Below are 15746 nucleotides of genomic sequence, written 5' to 3'. Positions count from 1 at the left end.
CTCCCCCCTGGGCTGTGCCCTCTGCTGACCTCTGCTGATCCGCTGGGAGCACGATGCCAGAGCCTTGCTGGGCAGAGAGCACAAATCAAGCTGACCCAGGGATATTTAGGGCTTTCCCTTCAAAAAGGAAAATTTTCTCCTCAAATCCTTGGGGAAAAGCCAAAATCCAGCTTTCTCTGTGCAGCAGCAAACATTGCAGAAGGTTACAGGGTGAGGGGGACACGATGGGCCCCCCAGCCTGACCCAGGGGATGCTTCAGTTTGGGGTGAGCAGCACCAGCTTTGCCCAGAGTGTGGAGAAGAACCAGCTGAGCTTTAGCTGGCCCTGATGGAGCAGATGGACCTGAGCTGGCTGCTGTTAGGTGAAACAGCAAATGAGCAGGGTGTGGCTGGTTCCCAGTGAGGGATTTCACCGGTTCAGATGGGCAGAGAGAGTTGGGGCATCAGCTCCCAGCACACAGCTCCTGCCCTGGGAGCCTGGGCTCACATCTGCTGTGGGCCAGGGGATGTTTGTTCGAGTTATGCCCTAGAGATAACAGAGAAAACATGCCTGACTTCATGTTTTGCAGTTAAAGAGCAGAAAAAATACCTGTGGTCCATCTGATCCCCTGTCCCTGGTGAAGCAGAGTGGCTGCAGCCCATGGGCAGCCAGTGGGTTTAAAGCCAAGTTTATAAATCAGGCAGGAGCCTTAAAAAAACCATCAGAGAACAGCACAGGAGGGACATCTTCAAATTCTGGGGGCAAAGAGCCTCCACAGGGGGGATTTTCAGTTTCTTCTGTCATTGGTAGGATGTTGTAATCCAGGGGCTATAGATAATCTTGTATTTTGGGTTATTTGGAGTCTTAAAATAACATTTGCTGTTTGTCTGCTGTTCTTCCCCCCACTCCAAACCCCCCCAGCCCCAGACCATGGCAAACCAGGGACTCTGGGGACTCTGGGGACACTGTGGCCCTCTGGATGGCTCCTTCCTACACCCCACTTGCAAGGCAGCAAACAGGAAACATGTGAGCACCGGCAGTTGGTGTCACCCCAGAACGGAAGGTGCCTTGAGTAAGAGGAGAGAGCGGGGGCAGCTCTGTCCCTCTGAGCTGGGGAGCCCCTCGGGCCCGTGTGCCCCACACCGAGCGTCCCTCGTGGGGAGGGTAAGTCCTGCTGCCCCGGGGATGGCTTGGGCATCACCTTAAGAATGAGAAATGTGAGGGAAATAAGGGTTTTTTCTTGCTGTTGGTGATCCAAGGGGTCTATTTCCTGCTGCTTGTGAGGGACTGTGGCTGGGAGCAGCGCAGGGTGCTGTGGAGGGAGGCAGGACACAGGGAGCTGGGGATGCCATGGGGGGCTCTGCTTGGCTGGGGGGGGGGGCACAATTCCCATCCCATCCCATCCCATCCCATCCCATCCCATCCCATCCCATCCCATCCCATCCACCCCCCCTGCTCCTTCAGTGCCTCCACCATGCTGTGGGCTCAGCTCACCTGCCCTGGAGCTGGAACAGGAACCAGGGGCCCCTCCATGCCTTAAACAACCTCCTTGCTCCCCAGAGCTCCCACTCCTGCTGTCTTAGAGGCCGGGACCACCACAAAGGTGTTTCTGGTCCTGTGGGACTCCAGCAACTCCACAAGATCCTCTTGCTTTAAGGGGCTGGGGCTGTTTTTGGTCCCTGTTCCCATTTGTGATGCACACTGGGATTTAGCAGGATCTGTTTCTCCTGGCAAAGGAAGGGGGCAGAGGGCTGGAGGAGCTGCTGTCCCCCAGGCTGGCAGTGGAGAGCTGAGCTCAGCCAGACCGAGCACAGCCCCAGCTCTGCGTCACCGCTCCCCACGGCTGCCGTTTCCTTCCCTCGCAGTTCAGCTTTGCCACACAAAGAACTGCCGCTCTTGGGCATGGCATGGTGGCTTTTGGTGACACAGCCACCCACCCAGGCTGGGGACAGGGCACTGGGTCAGGCCCCACAAGCCTGGGCAAGCAGCAGCGTGATGGAAACCTGCCGAGGGCTCCTGCCCTCTGCCCGGAGGTGACTCACTGCTGTGAAAACTGGGGGAGGAATTTTAAAAGCTGCTGCTGAGCTCTGAGAAGGCAGGTGAAACCAGCATGTCTTGCTCAGACCTCCAGCATCACCTTGGCTGGTCCTTTGCTGGTGTCACTTCCTTGCTGTGTCACCTCCTGGGTGGCCCTTGCTGGTGCTCTGTGCATCCTCCACAGCCGGGGAAGAGCATGGGGACATTTGGGATGGGTGCTTGGCTGGTGGCAGGAGCAGTGCTCAGCAGGTGGGAGCTGGGCTGGGAGCCCCTGGGAGGGCTGGCAGGAGCAGCTGTTGCTGCTGCAGATCCAGGCTCCATTTGTGCCGTGCAATCAGAGATAAGGCCTTCCCTTCCCTTCCCTTCCCTTCCCTTCCCTTCCCTTCCCTTCCCTTCCCTTCCCTTCCCTTCCCTTCCCTTCCCTTCCCTTCCCTTCCCTTCCCTTCCCTTCCCTTCCCTTCCCTTCCCTTCCCTTCCCTTCCCTTCCCTTCCCTTCCCTTCCCTTCCCTTCCCTTCCCTTCCCTTCCCTTCCCTTCCCTTCCCTTCCCTTCCCTTCCCTTCCCTTCCCTTCCCTTCCCTTCCCTTCCCTTCCCTTCCCTTCCCTTCCCTTCCCTTCCCTTCCCTTCCCTTCCCTTCCCTTCCCTTCCCTTCCCTTCCCTTCCCTTCCCTTCCCTTCCCTTCCCTTCCTCTTGCCAAACCCTCCTCAGCAATCAGCATTTGGGCCCTTGACAGCAGCAAAATGAGTTTCCAGCTTGGTCTCTCTCCACTGTGTCCCACCAGGCTGGGGCAGAGGTGCCCAGCGAGGGCAGGGCTGGCCGAGTGTCCCCTCCAGGCCAGGCCAGGCCATGTCCGAGCGCCGGGCGGGCGCCAAGGGCCGGCGCTTGGGCTCCAGCCGGCGCAAGCAGCTGCAGGAGGGCCCTGGGCAGGCAGCAGCACCAGCACCCAGCCCCAGTGAAGAGCCACCATGGGCATCTGAAATAGTGCAGAGGGTGCAGCAGCTGCTCGGCGCCGGGGACACGGAGCAGGCAGGAGTTGTCACCCGCTCGGACATGCAGGTGAGGATGGGGCTGTGCCCTGGGCTCCAGCACTGCCACGGTCACTGGAGATGGTGTGATGGGTCGGTTTTACCCTGATTTGTTTTGGTTTTAGAAGCTGCAGGAGGAAGGTTTGCCGTGCAGCAGGGAGGAGCTGGAGCTGGTGTTTGATGGGCTGGATGCTGCCGGCGCCGGGCGCTTGGGCACAGAGGAGTTCACGGCAGGGCTCCGTAAGTGCAGCCTGGGCTGGTCCTGGGCACGGTCCCAGGGCTCTCCTGGGGATTGTGAGGTGCTGCCTTTGCTGTGTGGCACAGGATGAATCGTCCCCACCACCAGCTCTCAGCCCTTGGCTCGCCTGGAGCGGGGTCCTGCTGCGCTGAACCGCTTTGTTGGAGCTGTGGAGGGGGAAGCGTTGGGGTTTGGGCTTTGCTGCTGCCCTGCTGGGATTTGGGGTATCTGAGGATTTGGGGTGTCTGTCAGCAGGGCAGTTCCTGAGCTCCCAAAACGCTGCCAGGGAGCACCGGCGGAGGAAGACGGCGTCGCGGAGGGTGCGGCTGGTGCTGCCCAGCCCGGCGCTGGAACAGGGGCACGGCGAGGAGAGCAGGCACTTCGCTGCCTTCGTGGAGCAACTGGGCACAGACAACCCCTCTGAGGAGTAAGTGCCCTTCCTTGGCACCTGTGGGTGTCCTGCAGGATGGATAGAGGGGAAAGGCTCGGGGCAGGAGATCCCCACACGGGCAGGGAGCCAGAAAGGCCGTGGAGGTTCCTCTGGCCTGAGCACAGGAGCACGGTCACAGTGACCCCAGAGCTCACACACACCAAAAAGTGTGAATTAAGTGACTCAGCTGGCCTGGCTTTGGGGGTTCTGGGGGGATGCTCAGCCCCCTCTCCCTGCAGACAGGAGATCTGGCAGCTCTGGGTGAAGCTCCGGCAGGACGAGCCCCAGCTGCTGGACAACCTGGAGGGCTTCCTGGCCAAGATGAGGCAGCGCATCCAAGAAGCCAGGAGCGAGAAGGCGGCTTTGGAGCTGACTCTGAACAAGTGAGTCACCCCAGGATAGTGCACGGGGTTGGGACAGGAGGGATGGGGACAGGGATGGGGCCCTGGAGGGCCACCCCAGCCGTGTGGAGCAGCCTGCGTGCCTTCAGCATCTCCACCAGCGGCCGGAGCAGAGGTTTTATCAATGTTTGGGGTCGGGCTCCCTCTACAGTCACGGGAGCGATGGCAAAAGGGCCGGACGGACTGCCGGACACAGCCGTGCTGGGGGACCCTCGGGCAAACGCAGCCGCAGCCCGAGGCTCCGAGGGCAGTGTGGGGTCCCAGGGCTGCATCCCCCGGAGCCGGGTCTCACACCCCTCCCCGGCCCTGCTGTCGCCACAGGCGTGTGGCCGAGCATGACAGGGACGTGCAGCAGCTCTGCGAGGCCCTGGAGCAGCAGATCCAGCAGGAGCAGCTGCGGCTGCAGCAGCAGGTGCGTCCCCGGCTCCTCCTGTCCCCCCGCTGTCCCTGCCTGGGGACCCAGCACCCCAAGCCCTCTGGGCAGCTGCCGGGGGCTGAGTGGGTGCCAGTGTCCTTGTGCCACCCAGAGCATGGCCCGGAGCCAGCAGCAGGGCGAGGAGCTGCAGCGAGTGCTGGATGCCAGCGAGAGGGAGGTGCAGCGCTTGGTCACGGCGCAGATGGAGGTGGGCTGGCCCCGACCCCCTTTGTGAGTCGGGGGTCTCTGGGCTGTGCTGTAACAACCCCACGGTGCTGCACAGCCGATCCCGGTGTGTCCCCAGCAGCCCTGGCTGCAGGTTGTCACACAGAACCCCCTACACCCCCATCCCTGCCCTCCCCTCCATCCCCAGAAGACACAAGTTGAGCTTCCCACCCACCATCCTCGGGGAGGGGGGTGTGGGGTGTGGTGTGAAATTCAGCCCCGGGTCTAGAGGAGGTGGTTGTGAATTATTTTGCGTGGGGATTTTTGGCTCTGAGTGTCCTGGTTGCCATCCCACAGCTGGAGCGGCGCTGCCGCAGCCTCCAGAGCTCCCAGCAAGCGACCAGCACGGAAAACCAGCAGCTGCAGGAGAGCAACCAGGCCCTGCAGCAGCACCTGCAGCACCTGCACCAGCAGCTGCAGCACACCCAGGGCCACCTGAGGGCAATGAGGGCTACAGTGGCTTGGGAACACATGGGGGAGCCTGGGTGAGTGACCGTGTGTCCCCACAGACATCCCGTGTGTCCCCACAGACATCATTTCCTCCTGGAAGGGGAATGAGCTGGATGGGCCTCGGGCATCACGATGCTCCAGTGCTGCCCATGGTGCAGGTTAATCGTGGTTTGGTGTGCAAAGCATCAGAGGAAAAAGCAGGACTATCAGCACCATGCAGTGAATGTGTGCCTGGAGGGCAGTGCCAGAGACGTGGGGGTGTCCCTCACCCAGGAGGGCTCAATAGGACTGATCCAAGGATTGTGGGTTTTGCTGACCTGCCCTGTCATTGCCCTGACAGCCCTGGGCCTGGGTGGATGTGCTGGAGGGGATGGAGTTCCTGTTTTGACCCTTGTGCTCTGTTTGCAGGGACAGAGTGGTGGCAGAGTTACCCATCGAGGTGCCAATGTCCCCACAGGTATTTCAGCTGGGTGCATGGGGACAGGTCCAGGGCCTTGTGCTGTTGTGTATAGGACTGCTGAGGAGCTCAAGAGCACAGGGAGCACCTGCAGCACTTTCTCCCCTAAATCTCCCTCAAACGGGGCTGGTGCAGATGTTTGGGAAGGGAGGGGGTGCAGCACCTTACTTCTGGTACCCCCAAGATTTTGGGTGGGTACAGATGGATACCTGCTGGAGAACCCCACATCATTTCAGGTAGATATTCTCCCTCACCAAGTGTTTTTTTCTCTTCTCTTCTCTCCCTGTTTCCTGCAGCTGAGTCCTGGGAAGAGCGAGAAGTTCCGCTCCGAGATGCGGATCAGGCTGGGATCCCAGAGCAGTGAGAGCAAAGCCAAGAGCTCCCACCAAGTGTAAGGGGACCCCTGTGTGCCCCTGGGTCTGTGAGCTGGGGCTGAGCCCAGCCCCTCCCTCCACACCCCCAGGCAAACAATAATATTTGTCCTTCTAGCACTCCTCTCCCACCCACTCATCTCTCACCCTGGAGCTCCCATCCCTTACCCCAGCTCATCACTCCCCTGGCTCAGGAACTGGCTGTACCTGGCTGAGAGTTGTCTTTTCCTGTCTGATAATGTCAATATAGGTACTGGGAAGAGGCCAGGATGCAGCTCTGGGTCTGGCTGCCTACGTGTGCATCCCCCTTTCCCCTGCCCCCATTGCTGCCTGTATGAACTCCAAGTGGAATGGGGGGAAATAAAATCAGGTTTGGAGAGGGATGGGGTGAGGCTGTAGATCAGAGACCCTCTGGGACTGACTGGGGATGGGAGGGAGCTGGAGCCTGACCTGGGAGCTGGTTCATTGCTCCCATTTTCTGCCCTTTCCAGGGTCTGGGAAATGCTGCCAGCAGAAACAAACCTTTCAGGAGCCCCACAGAAAGCAAGCTCTGCAGAAGAGGACCCCTTCCGAGAACCTTTGAAAGAGGAAGGTGTCTCTGACCAAAGCTCTTTGCTAAGAGAGATGAATGATGCAATAGCAGCTCTGAGCAAACATCTGAAGGAACAGGCACTGGATGCACCCCCTGCCCTGGCAGACACTGCCTGTCACCCCTGGGACAATGCTGAGCCCCAAACGGGGCCAGAGGCAGCCACAGCCCATGAAACAACCCCTGGGGTCCTGCAGGAGACCCTCCCTGGCCACATCCATCATGAGCTGCTGGAAGGAGACCTGCAGGAGGGACCAGGCACAGCTGAGCTTCGTGCTCCAGATGTGACACAGGCTGGTGCGTCCGCAGGAGCCGGGCACTGCAGGGCTCAGGAGCCAGGGGCAGAGCAGGGAGAGAGCCCAGAGGAGGCACAGAGGATGTTATTCCAGCAAGGAAAGGGAGCTGGTGTGGAGGACGTGGTGCTGAAGGTGGCTGAGCACCTGGGAGGGAGCATAGAAGCAGGAGAGCAGGTCCTGATGGAGGTGGAGGGAGCAGCATGGCTGCAGGGAACAACAGCTGGGGCAAAACCACAGCTCCTGGGAGAAGTTGAGGAAGTGGGGATAAGCCAGAGAGAAGATTTAAAGGCAGGTCTGGGGCCACCTGAGGCTGGGCAGGAAGGTGCAGCAGTGGGACAGTGCCTTGCCATGGATGAGCAGCAGCCAGGCAGGACTCTGGGGGTGCAGGTCCCAGGCACAGAGCTGCAGGAAGGGGCTGACCCTGCATCAGGGCTCCCAGGGAAACTGGAAACTGAGCTGGGAGAGCACCTGGAGCCACAGCCACCATCCTGGGGTGAGGCACAAGTGGGAGCAGCCCATGGGGGTGGTGTCCCTGAGGTGGCAGTGGCTCCAGGCCCAGGAGGGCTGGATGCGGAGCGTGCCAGGACGGAGGTGCAGCCCCAGGGAGAGACCACGGACTCCAAAGTGCTGGAGGTGCTGCCAGCCCGAGCTGAGCGTGCAGGGAGCGGCAGAGCCGGGGGCGAGGAAGAGGAGGTGGAGGAAGCAGAGCCCAGGGAGGCAGAGAAGCAGCTGCAGGGTGAGTGTGCCAGGGGAGGTGCAGGGTGGAGAGGGAGCGTGGGCTCTTTGGAGCCACTGGCAGCGGCTGTGCCACCCACCCACGGGCAGGGAGGAGGGGGAACAGATGTGGAACTGATAGAGGCCCCCAGCAGCACCAACATGGAGCTGCTGGCAGAGGTGGAAGCAGATCTGCAGGTCTGGATTGAGGCTGGATCTCCAGGGACACAGCGGGGAGGGGGTGTGGATCCAGGTGTGCAGCTGGAGAAGGATAAACCAGAGGTTGGGCTGGGAGGAGAAATGGGGGCTGCTGCAGTGCACAGTGAGGGTCCTTCCCCTGCAGAAACACCTGTGGGCAGCCCAGACTTGTGTGGGCTGTTGCCAGGTACGTCTCAGGCACTGGAGGAGGCAGATCTGCAGCTCTCTGGGGGTCTCAGCCCAGAAATCCCCCAGGGAGGGAAGGGGGAAAGAGCTGTTCAGCTCCCAGAGAATGAGGAAGAGGATGGGGCAGAAGGACAGGGTGAGCAGGGGCTGCCACATGAGCCAGTGCCTCATCCCAGTGCAGTGACCTTGGGTCAGGGGGAGGGGGCTGGTGCAGGGCTAGAGCTAAGGGAGAATGCTGAAAGCCTGGACACTCCTGAGGACCAGAGCAGTGGTGCCAATGTGCAGCTGATTGCAGAGGGGGATGAGCTCGGATTGACCCCCGCAGGAAGCACAGAGGCAGATCTGCAGCTCGTGGCTGGATCCTCAGGGATGGAGCAGGGAGGGAGTGTGGATCCAGAGGTGAATCCCCTGGGTCAGGGGGATAAAGCAGAGTTAATGGAAGGGGAGGCAGAGGATGCCCAGGCAGACACGCAGCTGGCAGAGGGTGTCAGCTCAGGAGTCCCGTGGGGAGGAAACATTGGAACAAATGTTCATCTGGAGGAGAAGGATGATGAGGGACAAGGACAGGGTGAGGATGAGCTGCCACGGGAGCCTGAGCTTGATCTGCACAGATCAGGGGCCAGGCAGGGAGGGGAGGCTGATGAAGAGATGCAAGCACAGGAAGAGGCTGAAAGCCTGGACACTCCTGAGGACCAGAGCAGTGGTGCCAGTGTGCAGCTGATTGCAGAGGGGGATGAGCTCAGACTGAGCCCAGGAGGGAGCACAGAGGCAGATCTGCAGCCCTGGGGTGAGGCTGAATCCTCTTGGACAGAGCAGGGAGGGAGTATGGATCCAGATGTGCATCCCCTGGATCAGGGAGATAAAGAAGAGTTTTTGGAAAAGAAGGCAGAGGGTGTCCAGGAAGATATGGTGTTCCATGAGGGTCCCAACCCAGGGGCCCCATGGGGAGGGGAGGGTGAAAGAGCTGTTCAGCTGGAGGAGAAGGTTGATGAGGCACAAGGACAGGGTGAGGTTGAGCTGTCACATGAGCCTGAGCTTGATCTGCACAGATCTGGGGCCAGGCAGGGAGGGGAGGCTGATGAAGAGATGCAAGCACAGGAAGAGGCTGAAAGCCTGGACACTACTGAGGACCAGAGCAGTGGTGCCCCCAATGTGCAGCTGATTGCAGAGGGGGATGAGCTTGGATTGACCCCAGCAGGGAACACAGAGGCAGATCTGCAGCTCGTGGGTGAGGCTGGATCCTCAGGGATGGAGCAGGGAGGGAGTGTGGATCCAGATGTGCATCCCCTGGATCAGGAGGATAAAGATGAGTTAGTGGAAGAGGAGGCAGAGGGTGTCCAGGAAGATATGGTGTTGCATGAGGGTCCCAGCCCAGGGGCCCCATGGGGAGGGGAGGGTGAAAGAGCTGTTCAGCTGCAGGAGAAGGTTGATGAGGCACAAGGACAGGGTGAGGATGAGCTGCCACAGGAGCCTGAGCTTGATCTGCACAGATCAGGGGCCAGGCAGGAAGGGGAGGCTGATGAAGACATGCAAGCACAGGAAGAGGCTGAAAGCCAGGACACTACTGAGGACCAGAGCAGTGGTGCCAGTGTGCAGCTGATTGCAGAGGGGGATGAGCTCAGACTGAGCCCAGGAGGGAGCACAGAGGCAGATCTGCAGCCCTGGGGTGAGGCTGGATCCTCTGGAACAGAGCAGGGAGTGAGATTGGATCCAGATGTGCATCCCCTGGATCAGGGGGATAAAGCAGGGTTAGTGGAAGGGGAGGCAGAGGATGCCCAGGCAGATCTGCAGCTGTCAGAGGGTCTCAGCCCAGGGGCTCCATGGGGAGGGGAGTGGGGAAGAGCCCTTCAGAATGAGGAGGAGGAGGAGGGTGGGGCACAAGTACCAGGTGAGAATGGGCTGCCACAGGAGTCTGTGCTTGCTCCAGAAGGAGCAGGAGGCCGACAGGGAGAAGGGGCTGGTGCAGGAGCAGAGCCACAGGAGGAGGCTGAAAGGCTGCACACACTGGAGGCCCAGAGCACTGATGCTGCTGTGCAGCTGTTCGCAGATCAGCAGATGCCCCAGTCAGGCTCAGGAGGGAGCACAGAGGCAGATCTGACACCTCTGGGTGTAGCTGGGTCGTGGGAAGGGGAGCAGGGTCTGACTCCAGGTTTGGAGGCAGTTCTGGGCACATCTCCCACTGCAAACCCGTGGGAAGGAGCTGCTGCTGCAGATGTGTCCCCTCCAACTGAGGCTGCTTTGTGTCCTGAGCCTGCCACTGCTGCAGAGGGCCCTGGTCTGGAAGCAAAGCTGGGAGCATGCGCTGGTCCTGAGGGGCATATTCTGGAGGCACAGGAATTACTGCAGGGAGAGAGGGCTCCTGCAGAGGGGAAGCCTCTGCATGGAGCTCATGGTCTGGAAGTGGCACAGGGAGAGAGGCTAGAGGCAGGGGTGAGGAATGAAGTGAAAACTCAGGGTCTAGGACTAAACCAGGGCCATGATGATGCTGAGTTGGCCTCCCTGGTCTCTGAGGTGCTGTCACAACTCAGCCCCCTAAAGCCGGAAACGATGATGCAGGAGAATGTTCTCATTCCAGATGTGTGGCGGCTTTGTGCTACGGGACAGGCAGCCCAAAGGGAGCTTCAGGAGCAGGTTTCAGCACAGGGACATGAGGGGAGGCTTCACATGGTGGCCCAACAGCCAGAGGGGGAGACACCACCCGTGATGGAACCGGAGCACACGGCTGCTGGACCTGCTGAGCATCCGAAGCAAGAGGTGCCACCAGCATCACCACTGCACAAGACAGTGCAACCAGGACGTGCTGGGAGTGATCAGCTGGGGGTGGTCCTCAGAGAAAACTCACTGGGGCAAAAGCAGCTCTTGGGAGAACAGAGCAAAGACCTCAGTGTTGGTCAACGAGAGAAGACGCAAGAGTTTGGTCAGAAAATGAGCCAGGAAGGTGAGCCCAGCTCAGGAGAGCCAGGGGCTGTGACTGCAGGTGGGGCAGGAGCTGTCCCACAGGGTTGTCCTAAAGCTCTCCTGGAGCCAGACCACCTCTACAACGTGCTGTTTGTTGGGGACTCCCACGTGGGCAAAACGTCCTTCCTGTACCGTTTGCACGCCGACACCTTCAACCCCCACCTCACAGCCACAGTGGGTAGGTCTTCTCCAGCCCCTCTCCAAGCACTCACTTGGCTCACAGTTCCCCTTCCTCCACCCCACAAGCTGCTGGAGGTCCCCACGTGCCTGTTACAGCTCACACCAAGCGTGTTGTACAACCAGTCCCCAGGGGCCAAGCAGAACCACCAAGTCCCCACGCCTGGGTGCTCCTGGCATGAAATGCTGCTCCTGCTTGTCCTTCCTAGCAACAGTGGCCCAGTGCTCTCCTCTCTGCTTTGCCTTTCAGCTCCATTCTCCTTTCTTCGCCAACCTGGTTTTATTCATCATGAGATGACCTTCCCAAAATCCAGTAATTAAACATCTAAAAGCCAGAGGCTCACTTGGGACCAACCCCTGGAGCTGCAGCCTCAGACCACCCTGCACCGTGTTTCTTCTCCATCCATCTTCTGTCACAGGGCAGAACTCTACAGTATCAAAATATCCTCTTTTGTGTCTTCCAGGACTGGATTACCAGATCAAAACCCTCGTTGTGGATAACAAGTGCTTTGCTCTCCGCCTGTGGGACTCAGCTGGTCAGGAAAGGTGAGGCACTGGTGCTGCTTAAAGACACAAGCTGAGTTTTTTTCCCTGTAGTTTAGGGGCAATTGATATCCTTTGCCTTGCTAAGCAAAGGTGAGATTGCTCAAGGAGGGACTCTGTACAGTATGTGATCTGATAAAGCATAATAAAGGAAGTAATTAAGATAAAACTGGCGCTCAGGCTGTTCCTATGGCCCCTGCCATCAGGACAAGAGCCAAATCTGGGGGCTGCCTGTTTTGTAGACGTGCATTCCCACCTTTCCCGCTAGGATTTCACATCACTCCTAGGCAGAACCTCCCTAGACCGTGCTGGTGATCATCCAAAATGCCCGCAGGTTCCGCAGCATGACCAAGCAGTTCTTCCGGAAGGCGGACGGGGTGGTGCTGATGTACGACATCACCTCCGAGTACTCCTTCTCCGACGTGCGCTACTGGCTCAGCTGCATCCAGGTGAGGGCGGCCCCGGGCTCCTGGGACCGACAGGCGTGGCCAAGCCCTTTGGAAAGGGTATTCTGCATTGCTTTCATTCTAAAATAATTTTTTTCGTGGAGGATTTAAGGTAGTTACAAACAGATTTTCATACGCTGGCAGTGTTTCCCAGGGTAATTTGTTGGTAGTGGGGAAAATGCCAATCACTTGTTTTTAAAATTTTAAAAGTTTAATAGTAATAAAGTGGTTATAAAAATAGTAATAAAATTAGAGTAATAATAATTTGGACAATTTGGATTAGGACAATATGAGACAATAGAAATAAAGAGTTACAGATGTCCAGGTACTTTTTTCTGGGCAGCATAAGCCTGAAAAAGGACCCACGATAACAGAGGATTAACCCTTACAAGCAACAGCCTGTTGCATATTCATACACCTCACACATGATGCATAAATTCCATTCAAACACAGGATTCTGTGTGGTCAGAGTCAACTTCTTCCTCTTAATCCTGACGGCGTCATTCTGCCTGAGCAAGGCGGGAAGAAGTTCGTTTCTCTGATAATGGGGCAATAAATTCTTTTTTTCCTCTGAAAGATTCAGGTGTCCTGTGGCTGCTATCTCAGTGGGAGTCCTTTCTTTAGAAAAAAAGTATCCTTCATAGTTTCTATTATAACATTTTGTTATAACCTAAAACTGTATTTAACACACTACTTAAGAGAATTAATACAGCATAACTTTCTAACACAACACATATAACATTCATTTTAATATTTGTGAAAAGCCAATCAGAAAATATGCATTTTTCACAATAGAACCAGTAGGGTAATGATCAACTCTTAAACAATTAAAAACTAGTGCAAAGGAATGGAAAATGTTTTTACATCAAGAATAGTCCACTTTGAGTCCTAGGGAATGGGAGGTTATTCAAGGCCTATTAAAAACTTCTTTTCAGAGATTTCCAGTTGACACAAAGCCAGTGTTTAAAAATGCTGAAACAAAATAAGATATTGCCTCACTTGGTGCCTGTAAATCCCACCCAGAACACCTTCAGACACTGCTGCAGTTAGGCACAAAGTGAATTCATTACAAGTGTAACTCATCCAGTGCTCTGTCATGTTAATAGACATAGGCAGATGATTTAAGGGGAAAAAAAAATCTTAAATGCTGTTGAACTTATTCAATTATTTGAAGTTTTGTTATTAGCACAGATCTGTGGGTATCAGTCATGGTGTTCCATGTGTAGACAGTGTGGCCAGCTGGGATTCAAGGAAGATTTTGAAGCTGAGCTGTTCTGATCTTCCCTTCTTTCTCACTCAGGAAGGAGCAGAGGATGGAGTTGCTGTTCTGCTTCTTGGGAACAAATCCGACTGTGCTGCCCAGAGACAGGTCCCTGCAAAGGAGGGTGAATGCCTGGCCAAGGTAGGTGGTGGAGCACAGCCACCCAAGCGAGGCAGGGACAGCTAAAGATCAACACCACCAACTTGAAGAGCTGGAGAAAGGGGAAAGCCCTTAATTTACCCCTCATGCATCACTGGTTGACAAAACGTTCTCTAAACCCATCTCTCATCCTTCCCTGCCTTGCCTTCCCTTTGCCACTTCAATTTTGCCTCAGCACCATCCCAGTAACTTGGTTTATAGAACTGGATTTGTAAATTGAAAGATTTTCAGCTCTGCTTATCTTTGCTGTGAAGTGCTGAGTATCTTCACAGCATCATAAAAATAATAAACCCATTGAGCACTATCCTGGTTTGAAGATACTGAAATGATCAAAGTTTGATTAATCTCTTCACATATAGATGGCTAATAAAAATTAGATGAGGAGAATGAGAAGAATCTCACCTTTACTGACTTAATTTTAAACCTTATGGGATTTGGGCCAGAATCCATGGACCAGTTTTGCTAGTGGAGATGAGGGATGGATGCTTATTTTCCCAAACTGGTAGGGAGCAAAAGAGTTGGGAACATCTAGTTATGCCTCTCTCTGTGTTTGCTCCTGTAACCAGAAGGCATCACAAATTCTTCTGTCTGCACAGTCATCCTTTTCCTTGGTATTAAAAGCTGGTGTCGTAGCAACCAGAAAATCTGGATTTCACCCTCATGTTCCAGTAAATAAGTTATTGAGTTATTTGTTTCCTTGATTCCCTCCTGTTCTCCCCTTGACTGGGACTGTCCCATGGCTATTTATTCCCACATTAAACTATTCCAGTGCAAGAACATTACATTTCTACTCGGGGTTTGTGTCTTCCAGGAGCACCAGCTCATGTTTTACGAGTGCAGCGCTGCCTCAGGCCACAATGTCTTTGAGTCCATGGTCAGCTTTGCCAGGTGAGCCATGTGCTTGGATTTTTCCACCTGTCCTCAATTTAATGGGCTTCCTCCCTGCTTTTTTTAACTCCAAATACTGGATGTCACCATCAACAGAGAACTCCATGCCCAAATATCAGGGAAAACTCAAGGAAGCTCATGCTGGGATGAGCATTTAGCAGTGCCCTAACTTGTCTCCTGAACAACCAGCATTGCAAGGAGGTGAATTAAACCCTCTTGGGGAGGCTGCTGATTTCTCCCTGGCTTGACTGAAACAAGTTCTGTCAGTGATTTGATTTAGGATGGAATTTTTAGCACCATCCACAGCTCTAGGATCACATGGAACAGGAAGGATCCTGACTCCTTTCAGATGTGCTGAGCCTCTTGTACAGCACAGCAATACAAAATATGGGGCAATACCCAGCTAATCTGCTCCCTTTTCTCCCAGGTTGCTCAAAGTTCGTGAAGATGAATTGAAAAATAAAGCAGAAGAGGTACCAAAGGCGCCCCAGAAGAAAAAGGGCTGCTGCTGGTGATTGAGAGACACCCCACACACTGATCTGAAACTGCACCAACAGCCAGAAAAGCATAAAAATAGTCCTTGGACACCTTTTCTTTTCCTGTGTGTCTTCCTTGCCTGATCTTCCTTGGATGCTGAGAGCAAAAGCTGCTGTGGGGGACCCCCTGCCATTCCCCCAGAGCACACCAGCCCTCCAAAATACTTCTCAGGGAACTTTACCACTTTCTTTTGGAGACCAAAAACAGGCCAAGAAAAGAGGCAGAAAAGGAACCCAGCTGGGTCTGAGATGCTGCAATGATACTGGAAGCAGCAGGGAGTAAACCCAAGCCTTGGGAGAGAAGAAATGAAAACCTGAAGCTATCCAAGTGTATAAACCAAGGGGGTTTAGTGCTGTTGGTGCTCTGGGCTGTGGGGACTTCTCCTCTGGCTTTGCAATCTGATTGGATTTGATCAGGAACAATGAGATATTCAATATATTCTAAATGACACAATGTAAAGCTAATTTTTCCCTTCTGTGGTTTATCCTGCCAGTGAGCAGTGATGGGGCTTGACAGAAACTACTGAATATTTTGCTCAAAATAAATTCAAAAGCCCCAAGAGCATGCCCAGGATAAGAAGAAGATAAATCCTTGCAAGAGGTTTCTTTCATTGTGTTGTCCCCAGAGCAGAATTCTGGATTATTACAACAAATTTCAGGCTGGGCAGAGAAGAATGAGCTGCTGCATCCTGCCCTTCTGCTCTTTGTGAAGTGCTGAATTGGTTTTAAATCCAGCTTGAAAAATCTAAATAAGCACATGTCACAATT

The 15746-nt window shown here is 55.5% G+C and overlaps 1 protein-coding gene across 1 annotated transcript; it reads left to right on the top strand.

The window, feature by feature from the left end:
- Positions 1 to 2861: 2861 nt before the first annotated feature.
- On the top strand, positions 2862 to 14995 carry RAB44 (RAB44, member RAS oncogene family; the record flags this gene model as incomplete). Its single annotated transcript, XM_084220684.1, has 16 exons — positions 2862 to 3071; positions 3166 to 3280; positions 3534 to 3705; positions 3948 to 4091; positions 4431 to 4521; positions 4637 to 4732; positions 5047 to 5234; positions 5608 to 5656; positions 5953 to 6047; positions 6519 to 7648; positions 10586 to 11146; positions 11610 to 11691; positions 12023 to 12137; positions 13435 to 13536; positions 14366 to 14442; positions 14870 to 14995. 16 exons carry the CDS (start codon positions 2862 to 2864, stop codon positions 14955 to 14957), a joined length of 3315 nt encoding a protein of 1104 aa, XP_084076810.1. The 3' UTR covers positions 14958 to 14995.
- Between the last annotated feature and the right edge of the window lie 751 nt (positions 14996 to 15746).

This window comes from Fringilla coelebs, assembly GCF_963513975.1.
Source record: "Fringilla coelebs genome assembly, chromosome: 23".
Lineage (NCBI taxonomy): Eukaryota > Metazoa > Chordata > Aves > Passeriformes > Fringillidae > Fringilla > Fringilla coelebs.
This window is presented reverse-complemented; position numbering and strand designations above follow the sequence as displayed.